General features: G+C 43.0%; 1 protein-coding gene across 2 annotated transcripts in view; it reads left to right on the top strand.

Moving 5' to 3' along the window:
• Nucleotides 1–9,845: 9,845 nt before the first annotated feature.
• glra3 (glycine receptor, alpha 3) overlaps nt 9,846–18,886 on the top strand; it is a 59,335-nt gene continuing 50,294 nt past the window's right edge. For both annotated transcript variants that reach the window (XM_050045589.1, XM_050045587.1), the window contains exon 1: nt 9,846–10,185. In XM_050045589.1, the coding sequence (XP_049901546.1) occupies nt 10,121–10,185 (65 nt within the window). In that variant the 5' untranslated portion in view covers nt 9,846–10,120. The remainder of the gene's footprint in view (nt 10,186–18,886) is intronic.

Genomic DNA, 18,886 nt, shown 5'->3' with positions numbered 1-18,886 from the left:
AGCAGCAAACAGGCGTACATATTTAATAGCTCTGACCATAGCAAACCAATGAGGACACTTTGAGTCAATGTGGTCAGTAACCCAGAAAGATTTGCTTCTCATTAGCAATAAATCTTGATCCCCTTGCTGACAGATTGACTTTTTCTATGCCAGAGAATATTAATGTACAGCAGCGCTGATTTGCACAATTAAAATGTAGCATACCAGGGTAATTGGGGTCATTTTACCTTATGGCATTCTCTGTTTGTGTAACCTCCTGGTGACCTCTTTATAATAGGCATAGCATCATATCCAGGTCCGTATAGCACATCTGTGAAAGAGCTGTTTCCAACCAGTATGCTGACAGTTAACTGTCCCTGCCACCGGGGAGGGGGGGCTGATTAGGCTGGGCCTTAATTCTATCGTGCAAGTCAGCATGGACTAAGCTGTCTCTTAAATCACCGTCCCAGTTAGACACACCTAAAAAAAAGGCTAATTCAGGGTCTGACTGCCGAATGTGCCGCTTGTGCTTAAAAGCAGATTTGATAGCAAGAGAGTGAGCAGAATAAGTGATAATATGAGAAACTCTTTTTGCTTACTGACTTTTTTAAAGATCAGCGGAGAATTTATTTTAGTGCCACATCAATTTTAGGCCTCATCAATAAAAGAGGATAGAGAGGACAAGTGGCAGATCCTTCTCAATAAATCAATAACACTAGCGTAACCAATGTAACTGATGTTCTAATTCTAATTATGATCGGTTTTTATTAGAAGCTGAGGCTGTGGGGTTATAGATGGAATAAAATCCCTAACAACATGAGGGCTGTGACTGGAAGCTTCTAGATGAAGGTTATTCAAAATCCCTTTGACATGAGCGTATAGACTGTACAACCTGCCTAGTTTTTATACTCACCTAATCTCTATTTCTTCCTACAGTGAACAGTGTGTAGTAACACCCCCTTGACGTAATGTAACCACTAATGATGAGTGTCTGTTTAAGCGAAGAGTGTTAATAAAGTGCTGGCAGCATGTTTAGCTCCTGCAGCTGTGAGGGGGCAAAGCGAATGAAGGAGAGATAGAAACCACAGGGCAACACACTGCGGAGCAAAGGAGCGTGTTAGTGAGAGGGAGGCATAACCTACTATTTGTTCAACATTTCACTGTCAGCTGGAGAATGGCCTAAATGAGGGTCATCCTTCCCTGAGAGGAAGGTCACCTCTGTAGACCCCCCCACACACACCATGTGCATGAAGAGCCTGCTGTTTGGTATATGTGTGTCTAACATATCATGTGTAACGCTAGCTGGCAGAGAGCAGAAAGAAACCCAAAAGCACAACTCGAGACAGCAGCGTAAGAGTAAATCCAAAATCTTTAATCTGTGGAACAAGCAGAGGTCGAGCCCAGGTAGCCAGACAGAGACGGCAAATTTAACCAGGCAAGGGGCAGGCGAGGAATCTGAGTCAGGAGGGGTTTCAGGCAGGCAGGATCAAACAGATAAGCACAAAGAGTGTTGAAATGCTTAGCATAGTGCAAGAGACAATTTGGCAAATGACTAGTGGAAGTGGGTCAGTATATGTGGTATGAGCCATCAGATGTGAAAGGTAGGGTGAATGTGTGTAGCATGGGGGAGCTGTGAGCTGACCGCAACAGGGATGATGACCTTAGGGATGGGGAATGGTGCAACGAACCTCAAGGCCAGCTTTCTAGGCTCTACCTGGAGGGGAAGGGCCATGTAGAGAGCCAAATCCTCTAGCCAGGTGGTGCTTGAGTGCGGCAGCAGTTGGCGGCCTTCTGGTAGCAATCTGGAGCAGGGTGGAGCGAGCCAGTGCCTAGGTGCATGGACATTGACGGATGAAGGCCTGGACAGAGGAGACACTAACCTCTCATTCCTGGTCAGGGAACAGAGGGGTTGGTAGCCTTGGGAGCATTGGAATGGAGATGGTAAGGATGGACAGGATGTTGTGGGTTGTGCACCAGATGGTAGGGTTGTGAGAGGCTATACATCATAGGTCTGTCTCCATTTCTTGGTTCATAAGCTCCACCTGGCCACTGGACTCGGGGTGGAAGCCTGAGGAAATACTGACCATGTTTCCAAGAAGCCTGCAAAACCCAAAATGGAGGGGGGAATTGGGGCCCCAGTCGGAGATGATGTCTCTGGGGAGGCCGTGCAGTCCAAACACATGGTTTAACATGATTTCTGCTATTTCCTTGGAGTCTGGGTGATGGGATATGATGCACAGACTTGAAAAAAAGGTAAATATTAGTGAGTGTGGCTGTGTTATTGTCTGATGGTGAAAAGCTGGTGACTAAGTCTGTGGGACCAGGTGCATAGAGGGACAGGTAACAGATCCGGAAATCCTGCTGAGAGCTTTTGTTCTGGGAGCAGACCATTCAGGCTGCAACAAATTCCTTGACATCTGCTTCCATGGAGCCCCACCAGAACCATTATCACATGAATTCCCAGAGTGACTTGCCAATCAGGAAGGGTGGCCTCACTGAAGAACCTGGGAGTAGAGTTGAGACAATTACCAGGGCAAGCACCAGGGGAAAGATGCTGAAGGAAGTGATAAGGAGAGAGGTTAAAGCAGTTTTGGGACAGGGCCCACCTGGCTCGTCAGGAGTTCGGTCTCTTGGCAGAACAGATGTATTTTAGGTTCTTGTGATCTGTCCAGATGACGCATGGTTGCTGTGCCATCTCCAATCAATGCCTCCACTCCTCCAATGCCATCTTGACCGCAGGCGGCTCCCTTTTCCCAGTATTGTAGTAGCATTCTGCGAGGGTGAGCCAAGAAGGCACATAGAGAAAGCTTCAGGTCCCTGGCAGGGGTCAGCTCCGGACCTGGGCATCCACTTCAACCACGACATGGCGAGAAGAGTCGGGAGGTATAAGGATACATGCTAAGGTAAAAGTTTTTTGGATGGACCAAGCAGCTGGTTACCAAAGGAAGAATAAGTTGAGGTAGTTCCAGATGATACTCTATTAGATTGCAAAGTCCAACAACTGCTGTAGGTCCTCCCAGGGTGTGGGGGTCGATCTGGATGTTGCCGGCAGCCACCACAAACCCCAGGAAGGACACTTGCACATTTCTGCCTTTGTCCTCCAGCAGCTTGCTAAGCATGTTTCTGCAGGGACTTGGAAAAGATCAGGATGTCGTCTAGGAAAACACCATTTCATCTCCAGTGTAATTTACCAAGACCGCAGGGGTGCTAGTGATGCCTGTTGGCTTTACCAGGTACTCGTAGTGGCTGCTGGGAGACTTATAGGCGTTCTTCCACTTCCCCCTCCCTTATGCATACCAGGTTATAAACATTCTGTGAATTCAAAAGCAGTAATTTAAAAGCAGATAATAGGAGAGAAAAGGGATACCTGTGTCTGACAGTGATGTCATTCAGTACACAGTGGTCGATGCAAGGTCTGAGGAACTGAGGGAGAAGAAAGCAGCTCCTGACAGGGATGAAGAGGGACAAATGATCCCAGCTGCCAATGCCAATTTCTCCATTGCTTTATCCTCCCCCAGGAGATATATGTTGCAGTCACAGGGCTGGGGAATGGAGAAGGAATTATCAGTCAAAACTTTTTCAATTATAGAATAGAAAAGGTTTGACTTCATGACTCCCTAGTGGTAGTGTTAAACACACAAACAAATGAAAACCCACTATGGGGACACTAAGGAGAAAGGGCTGAAAGTGCACTAACTTCCACCAGGATAGCCTTATTTCCCATGAACAAAAACATAAAGCATTAGAATAATCTGAAGTACTGGAATCAGAGCAGTAGCCAAATGTGCCCCCCGTGCGCTCATGTTGGCATCGTTACCTGAGGCTGTCTGTTTTCATTTTTAATTTACTCCAAAAAGAGTTTGTTTTCGCGTGAGTGTCATATGTTCACAGCAAATGGTTCCATCTGCAGTGAGTTCACCCTAGAGAGCTTCAGAGGCTGAGTGATGCTAGATGGGCATGTAAGGCATAATGCCTGCTTGTAATCTGACGGACAGACTGGCTGCTCTACTGCATGTCCTCCAGGATGTTTACTATGAGAACAAGGAGGAGGTCTGAGAGGGCCAGGAGGCTACTGGCCCCCTAGCAATGTCCTAAAAACGTATTTGCAATGAACAGTATCCATCTGACATGCTGCAGTCACCCGTGCTCGACAAAGTGAGAGCTGAGCAGGAGAGAGGAAGAGAGTTGGATGCAGTGACATGACATTTGCTGTTGGTGTAATAAAGGTTTCCATTAAAGCATCTTCCATCAGAGCTATTGTTAATATGAATTGATGTGTTTCAGCAAATGTGAGACAATGACAAGGATTTAAGCACTCTGTGTAGAGTCTGCATGTTCCCCCTGCTTCCTCCCACAATCCAGTATTCACGCAGGTTAGGTTACTTGCTGACCCTAAACTGAATAGACATCTGTATCTATGTGTCAGCCCTGTGAGAGTCTGGCGACCTGTCCAGGGTGTACGCCACCTCTCGCCCAGTGACAGCTGGCAAAGGCTCCAGCACACCCGCGACCCTGTGTCAGGATAAGCTTTTAAGGAAAACGAATGAACAGCAATGTCTCTTTCCAGTCATCATGACCCGGTTACTCAAGATAATCCACAGACCTTGTGAACAGTTCATTCCTGTGAGCAGGAATTATTTTCTTTCTAGTGCATGAGTAGGCAACCTGCAGCTCTGGAGCCACATGAGGCTCTTTAGCTCCTCTCCAGGGGCTCCCTGTGGCTTTAATTGAAAAAAAAAAAAAAAAGAACAACATATGGAAATAAATAACGTCTATTTTTAACTTTTAACATGTTAATCTATCATTGTTGTAGGTCTAAACAAATGATGCACCTATGCACCAAATATAAAAAATGTTTTAATATTTCATCAACTAAAATGTGCTTGAAACTGGCGCCTTTTCCTCCTATTTTTGCCAAAGCTCAAGAGTCCTGGCTAGTCTTAAATCTTCTAATCTAGGCTAGCTATGATTCCAAATCCAAAAAAGTAAAAGGCTTGAAGGAGAAGAGAGAATTTAACAGTGTGTGGAAAGCTTCATTTTCTTTCACCGCCAACTCTGCAAAGAAAAAAAAAAAAAAATCCAATTAATCATAAAAAACCCACTGCTGAGTAGCCACCACATAATAAAACATATTAAATGAATGCTCATTTAGACCTTCTAGTAATGTTGATTGGCTAGTTTAGACTTAATAGGCTGCGTTACCTTCATTATAAGGCTCAAATGTGTTTTGTGGCTCCAGAAGAATTTTCTATGTATTATTTTTGGTCAAAAATGGCTCCTCTGATAGTAAAAAAAATTACACCCACCACTCATACCATCACACAGAAGGAAGCATGCATCTACTGCTAGCTCATCTAGCACCACTGAGCTAGCTAGCGTTACAGCTCATCTGAGGAGGACAACATTAATATTTACATCCGATGTCGTAACAAGCACGGCTCTCTCATCCATGAGTAGATGCATGCTTCCCTCTCCATGGTGGTTGTTGGGTGTATTTCAGTGGAAAAAAAAAACGACTTTACTGGTGTACATATTATAGAAAAAGCAGTATGTTTGCAACAGTATGTATCGTCAACCCACAGTTATTCCTGTGTCACTGAGATGATTTTGAGTTGAAGTGTTGAGTTGTTGTGAGATGCTCTTCTTGATCCCCTCTGGGCTCCCAATTTAAAAAATCCTGTGATCACACAGATGAGACTCAGATATCCCTGGTCTCAAAAGGCATCAATATCAACATCAACAGAGTGTACAACCACTTTAAAGGTGAGAGAAGAGGAAACCAATAGGTAGGCTTCAGTATTCATAATGGTTTATATGTTTTGCTTTTAAAATTATTGATTTGTAGAGTATGAAGAGAAACGCACTGGTCTTTGTGTTTTAGAAAACTCCACCACCATGATGGATTCAGAATATGTAAGGAATATTGATCTCAATGCTCTACATAACAGCTTTACCTGTGACTGTGTTGAGTTGATGAATTTTTACAAGATTCAGGTTTTGAGTCATCATTATTTATACAGTATATTGGCTCCATGTCCTAACTAGAGCCCTTCTAGCTTCATCTGTCATTTACAGTAATGGCATCTTGTCATTCAGACATAGTTCTCAGTTACATATATATATTTGTTATGGGTTTTTTTCCTGACAAGGCAGGACAGTTTAAAGAATTTGGCACCTGGTGCAGGAAAAAGAGTAAACAGAATGATGATGATGATCTTTGCTCACATGATATTGATCTCTGTGAGTGTTTATCTTGTGCTGCTGTGGTCTTTAGATTGATATAGCAGCAAGGAGATGTTACAGAGTTTGTCCTTGCATTGCCATTGTGGCTTTAACACCAACTTATTCAAACATGAGACCAACATGACAAATTGCCTTCATATTTATGTTTAGGGTTGAATGGGATAATGCAAATGCAATAGCACAGGACTAGTCAATGTGGTACTGTTATTTGTTTAGGTTACAATGAAATATGGAATACCTCAAGGCAAGAATTTAAAGCATCAAATATACATTTGTCTGGTGTTGAAATCTATGTGTGACAACCAAATATTAATGTCAGGATAAAAGCCTTGCAAATAGAGATATTTATAGACCAAAATGACATCTCAGTGGCTAGAAAAAATGTTGGCATTGCTGTGAAACACCCATGTTTGGTGCTTAAATGACTCATTAAATCACAACCAGTGTTGATATTTATTGGTCTTGAACAGTGGGTTGCAGTGGTCTGCAGCTTGGTAGGAATCCCACCAAGGTGACACACCATCTACCATCCCCTCATCCTTCCAGTCACAAAGTCACCTCATATTGTACGTCACAGTAGAAACATTGATACGTATGAAACGTGCAAATGTAACTTGTGTGTGGTTTGCAGAAACTCACAGTGCCAGCATTCCTTTGGCAACTAGGATGTAAAAGAATAAAACTTCCCATTGGTCACATCTGGTGGTCATGGCTACATGGTTTGCAGCAGGATAGGACATGTGGAGGCAGGGAGTGAAAAGAGCAGGAGGCAATAACTGCAGGAAGAGTTGACAGGCAATGCTAAAAGTTTCACCATGCTGCACTGTAATACCCAGAGCCTAATGTCTAATTCATATCTTGCACATTAGTGAGAGGACGATGAGGGGTGGAGGCATGAATGACAGCGGTGCATGGTGCAGGCATCTCGATGTTGAGTGTCACACTGGTGCCTGTGCCCTCACACTCCTCCCTCTCCCTCTGTGTGTGTGTGTGTGGCTTTGTTTGTGTTCCAGCTCCACCTGTGCACAACTGCCCACATACTTGACAGGTTTTGTGCTTCAACAAATGAAATTTTTCAGACTATTTCAGATCCTGTTTTGGGTTAGTGACCCGACCAGGGAGTTAGTTATTTTTCAGTGCCATGGAAGTTGAGCTCCCTGCAAGATTCCAGCCCAACTGCCAGAAGAAAATGTTGGCATTGGCGCTGTTTCTGCAAACAATTGATACACTATATCATATCATATCATATCATATCATATCATATCATATAGCATATCATATCATATCCATTTACAAACTCTCATACACTCCTGCACTATAATCCAAGTCTCATTTATCCAGTCCTTTGCTCAGTACTTCCCAAACACATGCATTTTCACTATAACGTTAAGATGTAAAACACTTCCGCCTACGAGCAGCACACCCTCAGCATGTGTATGAGCTTTGTTTGAACAGAGTTGAAACATATGCACGTGCCCAAGCACACTGCTCAGCCATGCATGTGACCATTTACTGGTATGATTTAAATAATAATGTTTTAGCATTCCCTCACAGTGGATAAGGAAAAATTCCCCAAAAAACCCCATGTAGAGTGTCTTTTTTTGGAAGTGAGTAATTGACATACAAATGGTCACTTTGTGGATGAAGTATTCCTTTAAGATAGGTTTTGCCAATCTACCAAAATATTTAAACATCAGAAGGAAACATATTTAATAAAAATCACAAATAAGAATTGTCTAAAAATGTCAATTCATGCAACTGATTATTGGCATATTTCAATATTAGGATGAGCAAAGCAAAATAGCTGAGAATCAGATAGAAAAATATATTGATTGCCATCACTGATTCTTTCATTCATTTTTATTCAATTATTTTCCGTAACTGCTTATCCTGTCAGAGGTCACGGGGGGGCTGGAGCCTATCCCAGCTGACACTGGACGAGAGGCAGGGTACACCCTGGACAGGTTGCCAGGCTATCACAGGGCTGACACATAGAGACAGACAACCATTCACACTCATATTCACACCTACGGACAATTTAGAGTCACGAACTAACCTGCATGTCTTTGGACTGTGGGAGGAAGCTGGAGTACCTGGAGAAAACCCACGCTGGCACCCTCTTGCTGTGAAGCGACAATGCTAACCACTGCTCCCCATGCTGCCGTACATACTGTGTTGCTATCAAAACAGCCCACACGCCAAAAGAAAATGCTGGCACTGTATGTTTCTGCAAACCAGGAAAACGTTACATTAGTATGTTTCATAAGTATTATTATCACTATCTAAAGAAATGTAATGCATTAGCTGACTTGGTCATTGAGAGTTGGGACAGTGGATGGTATGACACCTTGGCGAGGTGCCTGCCAAGGTGTGGACCAATGTTCGAGACCAACAAACAACTAAACTTGGCACCAAACATGGGTGTTTTGTAGCAACCCATCACTATTTTTTCAGCTGCTTTTTAGGCAAGAAAATCACTTTATTTTACCGAGACATCACTGCCTTTTCTGTCGAGACAGTGGCACAAAATTTACTGTTTTCTACCAAGACATTGCTGCATTTCCTGCCAGGACTGTGCCCCCAAAAGCGGGTATTTTAAGCTAAAACAACAATCCTTTCCTATTTTATCCAAGCAATGTTAAAAGGTAAAGTCTTAACGTATCCGCTACATAGTAACATGTAAATGTAACATATCTGTGGTTTGAAGAAATGTACAATGCCAATATTTTTATGGCAAATGGCTTAATCAAAAATATGTTCCATGAGCGTGCCAAATTCAGCACTCTAGGCATTCAGAAAGTTTTGAGTTGTGTTTGAGGTCATTGTATCAAAAATCTAACAATGAATACAAGGGCAATGAGAAAATGGAATCTCGATCTCAAGGGGACTTACTTGATTAAATAAAGGTTTGCTGCGTCTAAGCTTTAACTTCAGGGTGTTGGCATCCACATCTGATAAACTGTGCAGAAAATTCTACTTTTTCTACTCCCAATGGGTAAAAAGCACAATGAGCCTCACACAGCACCCTTACAGATTAAAACCAACACTTTATACTCTTAGTCAGTGTGTAGTGAAATCCAAGGTGCTAGAACAGACACATCACTATCCATGTATACAGACTACTCCATAGGACTATATCCATTCTTGCCTCAGGGTTCTCATGATGTAAATCTGAACTTTAATCAGCATCTCCACTCAGCCCACGTCTCTTTCGGCCACATATGGCAAACTGTCATCAACATAAGCAACTTTACAGCCGGGAATCACAACCACATGCGACTCTATGCGGTCCTGCCTAACAGAGCAGAATAACAGAGAGAGCAGGAGACAGATGGAGAAAGAAACAGAGAGAAAGAGAAGAAGAAGAAGAGGGAAAGAAAATGAGGTGGATGGCAGGATGGTGAGCTACACATACACACACACAGAGGAGAAGGCATAATGCATGGGTGGGTGTTAAATTTGATCCAGCTCGCTAATTTCAGATGCGATTCAGATGGAGAAATTAGCAACACTGCAGCTGATTGGCCGAGCCGTCTGCCAGTCATGCCAATCCGGAGTGGCGGGCGGGTCTCTCTGTCCCCGTGCTTCACGAGGGCACAGAACGAGCCCAGAGCAGAGTGTGAACAGCTGTCGTCCGCTTTTCCTTTCTTAACCTTATTTTCAGTTAACTGATTTATTGTGTAGGGATGCCGAGCTTCCATGTTGTTGCTTTGTTTTCTCTCCAGTGATGGGAATTAACCGCACACACTGAGTTTTTGGAGTTCCTGTCACTATACGGTATGTTTGCGAGTTGCCCTCCGCGTGCTGTTTGACCACAGCTGGAGCGCGAGCGCTGTTCGCGGTGCTGAAAGCCTCACGAGCCGCGAGGAGAGCAGAGGTCTGCAGCCTCTGGAGAGACATGAGGATAAAGAAGCTCTGTGTGGCGGGCTTCTTACTCGCCTGGAAACTAGTGCTGTTACTCAGGTAATAAATACGTTCAAGTCCAAGTTCTTTATTATTCAAACCACAATATTACTCACGCGCACAAGTCACAAGGGAGCTCGGTCCTGTAATTTTCAGCTGCATGGCTCATTATTGTTTAATTGTGTAGCTAAATTGTTTTACAGTGATTTGAAATAGTCAGTGTATCTGGTGATATCTAGTGTTATTGTGCAATGTCAATTACCCGCACCTAGGGCCAGCTGTAGCCTATCATGGCGAGAGGTCAGTAGCAGGGGCGGTTTTAGGGTCAGAGATGCGGGGCTCAGACTTAAAGGTCCAGTGTGTAGGATGTAGGGAGACATATTGTCAGTAATGGAATATAATATAATTATGTATTCTTTAGTGTATAATCATCTGAAATAGTATCGTTGTGTTTTTGCAACACATTCGCACTCCTACCTCGTCACATGTTGATGTTTGGTCATGGACCTTCCACGTCCAGATAGATGAGAAAGGTACCCTGAGTGCTTTGGTTGTTGATGTTCTTGGACGCTGTGTCAAGTTCTGTCTGCTACATGGATTGTCGTACAGTGTCTTTCAAAATAAACGCACTATGTCAGTACAACGACGCAAATTGACCTTTTTCCTCCAACAACTAACGCATGTGGTTGGGTTCAGGCAACAAGAGCATGTGGTTAGGTTTAGGAAAAAAGAACGGGGTTTGGCTTTAGAATCTGACAGGACACAAACACCACTCCTCTGAGTGAAAGTCGGTCGAGTGGAGAGAGTGAGGTTGTTTCACCCATCCACCGGAACTTCCATCCACCCTACTCGGCCGCCACATTCCCCCTGACACTGCAGAGCATCGTTAAACTATAATGGCAACGGGCAGCGAATCATGCCAATGTTAAAGGACAGCTTTTTCATCAGTGTCTGATGCCACAAGTCACTGCCCAAGTGCCGGATTTTGACGACTTCAGAGTGAGACCAGATTGATTTTCGTTACCTTAGAGTTAGTCTGAGTGGGTGGAAGTTCGCTCCATAGATCAGCCTCTCACTGGGCGGAACGAGCCACCCACTGAAGTCCCACCCTACCACCTCCGGTTGCAGTTTTCAACACGTCCTTTACTAACTTTTGCGGTGTTTGATCTTGTGGGGATGTAGCCATTTTTCTGCCATGGTTCACACCCTGTAAGCGATATTTTTGTGGGCGTGTTACACCAAAACCTGTTTCCCCCTGTGTCGGCCCAGCCAGACCTTTCTTTTCTTGAGAAAGGTTGGTGAGTGAGACTACCTTAGAGTGAGCCATTTATATCTAGATAGGGAGCGGATCCTCGTCTATGGAGATCGCCATGTTGTACTGTCATGTTTCTAGTAGCCCAGAATGGACAAACTAAATACTGCCTCTAAATAGGGCCATTTGCGTTTTGCATTTACCACCATAGTTAGCAGCCCCTCATGTGAAACTGCTTTATTCAGTGTTTGTTTTGACCAGTTTTAATTAACACGTCTGTTTGTTGTAGAGAGGAAGAGACCTCTGCAGATAATTCAGTTCCTAGTAAAAACCTGAACACTGAAGGAATTCTAACCGGGGGACATTTCAGCTGGTTACAATCTGCAGTCTTCACCATTGGATGCCACTAAATCCTAATCCTAAATTTTACACACTGGACCTTTAAATCCTTTCTGTGAGTTTTGGGCAAGCCTATGTAAAGACCTATTATCACTAATTATCTTATTAGGATTCAAGTTTGAAGGAGCAGAACCCTGTTGAGTTTGTGCCGATTTATTATTATTGTTTGTTGTCTTTCATGGTGGCTCAAATTCCTGTAAGTTAGAATGAACTAGAAACATGAAACTGGGCCCTATCAGTGGAAATGATGTACAAATGCTTCATAAGAAATATTAACCCAATCGGCCATATGGTGACACTGCAGTTAACACCCCCAAAACACTATTCTGGAGAGGCCATGTCCCTCCAAAGTCTGGTCAAACACACCATAAATTTGAATAACTTTATATTTGGCACACAACAAAGCCTCTTGGACCATAGACGTCTTTGACATTTTGGCATTTGAGCTGTTTCCTTATACATAATGTACACATAATAATAATAATAATAATAATAATGACAATTATTATTATCATTTCAAACCCTATGATGTCTGTTTTTAGTTTTTCTAGATTTTGTTTTTTTCCCAAATTACATGTCTTCTATTTTTTTTATGTTATGTTTAATCATGTGGTGAATGAATAAAAATCCAACAATTCAGTAAGAAAATATTCAAATTAATACATTAAATGTAACACAGCCTTACGCTTTTTTTCAAAGATAGTGCTTCAATACACTTATGAAACAAAAAATCCATCCTTTTGTAACATAGGTTCACATCTGTGGTTGACATTGCCCTGCTCTAAATTTGGCTGTTAGTGTCAAATTCCTCAGTTTTTGGATGACTTAGAGTCTCAGAGGGCCTCTTCCACATGACCGCAGGGTCCAGCGATAATGTTCATGGTCAGGATTTTGTTTTCCAGCAGCCCAACATCAAAGAACAAGATTATTTTCCTTATAATTTAATGGGATTTCTTAATTTATAAAGGGCACAGGTAAATGTTTTATACTAACTGTTACTTACTTAAGTATTTACACTGTGTTAACACCTTATTTTGAAAAGTGGACATAGTCATATGTGTGTCCTGGGCCGTTTCAATGCATTTACAGGTCAGAATTTGGAGGCATTTCGGTTTTAGTGGCGGCTGGTTTGAGATGTGAGTGACAGCCAGAAACATCAGACACTCCCCCTGGACGGCCCAACACCCACAGGAGGACAGTGTTTGACCCAGCCTAGCTGACCGAGAAAAAGACTGCGGTCAAGCTTGCCGTCATTCGCGTCTCTGCGGTCAAACAAGTCGATACCAAAGTTGGAGATAACACAGGCAGAGCAGAGCAAAGTCTTTGTGACAGACCTGGTGTTTCCCCTGAGTCGGCAGCTTTGTCGCTGTGCATGTCAGTGTGTGAGGAGGGAGAGGCAGAAATCCTGACTATTTTCAGATCACCACACGCAGACCCGGCTGTGATGTGGAGGAAGCAAGGAATTTAAAGTGTTTATCAGAAATAACAGCCCGTTCTCAACTCATCAAATGCCGCCTTTTTATCAGTGATGTCACCGTCGGAAACAGAGTCATGCTTTGCAGCAGTATGATATGCACTGTGCAGCGGCACTTTTAATACCGCTGGCAACTACCGTATAAGAACGAGAAAGTCGATAAAGTATGGATGGGGAGGGAGCTGAATGGGTCAAACAAAGTCCGGACTTTCACCCGGGAGCCCTCTGTTTGTTTCTTGTGTGAAACCAAAAGTCAGTGGAGTTATTTTAACATTATTTTAACAGCATAGTGTACTAGTATGTGTAGCATGCCACACTGGTGACGTATAGCACCAGTGTGGCATGCAGGAGGGTGCCTATGAGGTTGTATTTTGACGTGTAGATTAGAGTTCTCAAGAGGTTGAAAAAATTACAACCCAAACTGAACCAACCTGTGTGAGCTGAAGCCCGAATCCAGCCTGTCTGAGATCATCACATAAATAAATACTGAGCCTGAGCCCGACCAAGCCTCACCCCCCAAAAAGCACTTGTCAGCTTCTAAAGCTCAGGACACACCGGCTGTCTGGCGGTGCACGCCACGTGTGTCTCAAGTGGAAAGTGGACCAGCTCAGTGGATCACTGACTCTCCATGCTGTATTTTCTTGTCAGAAAAGCTCCCTGCTTTGGCCAGGAGGAAGGACAGAGAGCCCGGCACGGAGCCTGGCTGCTCCCTCTCCTTCTCTCCATGCCTGCAGAGTAACCTTACATTCACATTTGGCTAACTTCGGCTTAATTATCACCGCCTCCCATCTTCTCACATTTTCGTCTCTCTGACCTTGTTGACAGTGGCACAGACACTGACAGGCCAGTCATTGGTCAAAAGACACCAGGCTACAGCAAAAGCAAAAAGGTTTTTTTTATTTCCCCCAAAACCCTAAGCCCTATGTGACTTGACACACATTTTCGTCCCAAACCCAGCCCAACCCGTCGGGCTTTTCGGGACCCATTGAACTCTAGTGTTGGTCCACCAGCAAAAGCTGCGGTACTTGACATGATGAGTTGAGAACGTAATGGCAATGAACATAGCAGAGGCATCCACTCTTAGTAAATGAATTTTGCACATTGTGTTTTGGAGATACGTCTGTGTTCATAAGTGCAATATTTGAAGCCTTTAAGATAAAAGGTCGCTGTTTATTTTTAAAATCTATCTCAGCTTTTTTTGTACAGTTGCCAACATCAGCCACACCAGACAGTAGTAGCTTCCTACAGTGGGATTTGTATTTCTACAATGACTTCAGTCATAAAAGTCTTGTGTGTTTTATTTAAACCTGCTGATCCTCATGACAAGCACTAAGTTGAAGATGACATATATACTGTAATTGCTGCACATGTTTCCCAAAAGTTTGAGCAAGCTTTAGGATAAAAAGAAAGCAGCTGAAAAGATCAAAGCCACAGTAAATCTTCTTAGAGGGTCATGGATGGATTCAGAGACAAACTTTAACAGGCTTATAGTCTGTCATTCAATGGGAGCTGGACTGGAGCTGCCTCCAGCTTGTCATTCATGCATAATACTCAAAACCTTTGTTTCTGCCTCTTTCCCCTCTCCGATTGTTGTTTTTCTTTTTTCCTGAATGCAGATGGGCATTATCCATGGTCACTGGTCATACACGCATACTAATGATCAGATGTAACACGTTTATACTAATTCAAAAGTCGTGTAGAAAGCCTTGTTTCAGAGAATGAGTGAAAGTATTTTATTTTATTTCCCCAAGTTTCTTGCATAATGCAGCACGCGTGAGTACACAAACAGAACTGCCTCTCTTGAATGTTTTAGTATTTGCCTCATCTCCCCTCTTCATTACAAGCCATTGTAAGCTTCTGGCCTCAATTTTCTGTGTTCTGGTGTATGTGTCTCATTCTGCTAAATGCTGTTTTCAGAGGCCTTTCTGCCTAGAACAACCCACTGGGCAAACACAAATACTTAGGCTTTTTTGATTTTTTAAATGTATTTTTTTTAGATGTAAATCTTTTCCATTTAGATAGAAATATATCTTTATATTAAATAGATATTATTAAAAATAAATACAGCTAAGAATTATGTCACATAGCATCATTAAGTTGTTAGATAAATAAGCTATGTCAAAAAGAATTTAATCAGTTCGCTGCTTCTTGATAAGGTGTTGTTGACGTCTTACTGCTATGCTGAGTGGACTCTTACATTCTGACATCAGGCAGGAAAACATCAGCATTTATCATCCACTAGTGAAACAATAAGATTACTTAAATTTATTCAGCCATGACGCTTTTTCTCCTTTAAGCATCCTTCCCTAATAAAGCAAGCTGAAGTCTTGTTAGGCGTGTTGTGCCCAGGTGCTCTTAAGAGATCCAGAAGTCCTTGTACACGCTGTTGTCGCTGACTGTTACTGTTGATGGGGATTTGATGTTGATGAATAGGTTTGTGGTTGTACTGAGGTTTGTGGTGATGCTGGCAGCCATGAATATGTTGATGCTGATGTACAGTAACATTGATGTTTACGCTATTTATTACGGTGCTGTGCACTCCCCTTATTTTGTATTGCCTCGAGTTGTGTATGTCTTCTCATGTTGTCTCACCTGTTGTCTGTCTTATATACAGTGGCATACAGTTTCGCCCTGGGGGGGGATTCATAAAATGAAAAATCATAAAGGCTTTATATTTGCTATGAGGTGTGCTCTATGGACATACCTTAATGGATGTCAGGAAGGTTTATGTCAGCCTCAGGAGGATGTCACAAAAAGTGTAATATAGTTTACACTCAAAAAAGCGACTCAGAGGCTGCGAATTTGGTCATCTCAGCACAGTCACTGTTATTCAACAGAGACTGGAAAGCACAGCATTAGCTGCTACTGCTTGCATCCAGCGTGCTGTGTAAAATATAACACTTGTATATATGTTGTAGGGCTGCCCCCTGAAAGTTGAAGATTTAAATCATCAGTCTGAGACCATTCAGTCAACTGAAATTCTTCAAGTGGTGCAGTTGTTTTTTCTTTTTCAGTCAGTGTGCAGTGTTCTGGGATGTTTCGGTCCCCAGATTTAGCAGCACAGTGAGCGCTCTTCGCCTTCACGCTGCTCTTCAGTACAGGCAGCTTCATTTCCAGACTGAGGGTGAGTGTGAGTGAGAAGGAGGCAGCTGCCCGGAAGAGAGGCTTTGTCTGGTCAGGCTCCAAGATAACGTTATCTTCAGCCGTGTCCTTAGAAGTGGTGAATTTACAGCTCACAGCAACTTTTTACAGTTTCTGGCTTGGCAAAAACTGTTGTTGCACATGTCTGATCAGTCGTTAGCGTAGTTAGCACGCATTAGCTCGGATGACTAATTACATGAATGTCACTGTCACCCTTAACGTCCCGCCGAACCTTGTTAAAATCTCAAACTCTATATGGAACAACAAATAGTAAAATATTCATATTGTAGTTGAAGTTAAGTTGATCTATTCTATTCTATCACAATATAGGTGGTGAATAAATCTGAGAACAGCATTTAGTACGGAACAGGACATCCACACAAATGCTTCTTGGACATTTATCAAAAGAGGAAAGGGGAAAGAGGAAAGTTTTCTTAACATGAGATCAACGCAGCACAAATAATGATTTAAAAACAATCAAAAATACAAACTAAAACCAAAATGAAAGAAAGGATAATGTAATCATAGACTTAACAGGAATTCAACATAGCAACAAAAAGAATAAAGCACTTACAAGGCATGCAGACTAAACAGATAAACTTATGAAAGAATGTGGGTACATTGAAATAGGGCTATGTGCTTATCCAAACCTGTAAACCTGTATTAGAGCAGGCACCCATCATAATCTGAAATCTGAATAACATGTCTCAAGAGAATCACTGCTAGTTGCGGCTGTTGTAGTAATAAATTCTACAAAGAACTAAGTAACAAAAGCTCCACAGTCTCCCTCATATCACTCCAGGATTTAGTTTGTGCGTGCGTGTGTGTGTGAGTTTGTGTGTGTCTGTCACTGGCTTTGTTGTAACAGTGCATGACAAATATGACCATAAGAACACTTGTTACTGCTGAGGAAAACATGTGGCTGAAAAGCACAGCTAAGTGGTGTTCTGCCCGGCTGTGTGTATGTGGTGCTGGGGAAGTGATGGAGGGCGAAGGGGGTAGTCTCCACACTAAGTGAACATTTGGCTGAAGGCAGTTAGTCGACCCCATTGCTATCACCGCGCTGGGCTGCCCAGACTGTAATGCCAAAAATACCTTAGGGTGGCTGGGAAATGTAGTGTTTCTGATGTATGCGTTAATCCAGCAGCTAATTAGTCTGAACAAGTACAACAGCTGCAAATAGACTAGAAGGGCTACATATTAATGCAAGGGCCAGGCAAGAACTGTTTTCACCTCAGAGTGGAGTCAAGTGTCTGCAACCACACAAGTTGTCACATCAGAGCAGAATATTAATTACTGTCCAAATCATTACACGTAACTTTAAGTGAGGATACAAAAAGGAGGGATGACAAGGAAAGCTTTCACACAGTAGTCAGCGGCTATTTAGTATCTTTCAGGGGGCCACATTTACAGGAAGCTAATGTGTGGGGCCCAACATTTCCCTGAGCTATTATTCTTATTATGCGTGTGCACTTGACACAACATGCCACCATGTTTTCAAAATGTATATGTTGCTACAGTGCAATTTACATTTACTATTTGCATTTTTACAACCTGAACTTACACATTCTTTTGTCCTCTCCTCTCTGCTCTGTGTAAACAGCCTGCATACAGAACACTTCAAGTACTTTTAAGTTATTAAAATCAACCTGATGTATGCATGGCAATTGAGTAGCTCTACATTGCATTAAAAAAATCCCAACATGCAAGGTGTTCCTTAATGTTTTATTTATGTATTGATTTTTTTTCATAAACCCTCTCTTTAATCTTTATGGCCTTGTCATTGCCTTGAGGGAATGTCTCTCTCTCTTTGGTGAGTGTTCTCCAGTCTGCAGTCGTGCTTGACTTAGCTTACCTGAATAACAGCACATTCTCACTCTCGTTTTTGTTCACTCCACTCCACACGTTTGATCATGTACTTTCCATGTCCAGATATGACATGAAGGGTACCCTGGGTGCATTGGTTGTTGACGTTCTGGGACGCCGTGTTAAGTTCTGCCTGTTACATGCATTGTCTTCTTTCAAAATACACACACTACGCTGGTACAACACCGAAAATTGACCTTTTTCTTCCTTCAACAACAAAAGCATGTTGCTGGATTTAGAAAAAGAGAACTGAGTTTGGCTCTGCTCTCCCAGGTGACAGTCTGGGCTCTAGTTTCCCAGCGCAGCGCAGGGTGTGGCAGGGTGACGAACCCCGCGCAGAGCTAGTTTCGAGCAGCACAACCCGAGGCACGCTCAGTTTAGTAGTTTGGCAGACTGAGGTGCGCTGAGATGGGTGTGGCGGCGCAGCAGGGGGAAGTGTCGACAGATCCAGCTTGGCGCAGTGACAGTTTCGTGCCAAAAGGCTTTGCCGAAGGTGCGCTCAAAGCTCGCCAGCTGAAACCAGGTCTACTGTCAGCGTAGGGGGAGCGCAGCCGGTGTAAGCCTAAGTTTGGCTGACCAGCGGACAGTGCGCACACGTCACCAAAACCTCACAGGCAGGTTTCCAGAAT

Source organism: Epinephelus moara, chromosome 5 (assembly GCF_006386435.1).
Source record: "Epinephelus moara isolate mb chromosome 5, YSFRI_EMoa_1.0, whole genome shotgun sequence".
Lineage (NCBI taxonomy): Eukaryota > Metazoa > Chordata > Actinopteri > Perciformes > Serranidae > Epinephelus > Epinephelus moara.
The sequence above is the reverse complement of the archived record's forward strand: the minus strand, read 5'-3'. Positions and strand labels throughout refer to the sequence as shown.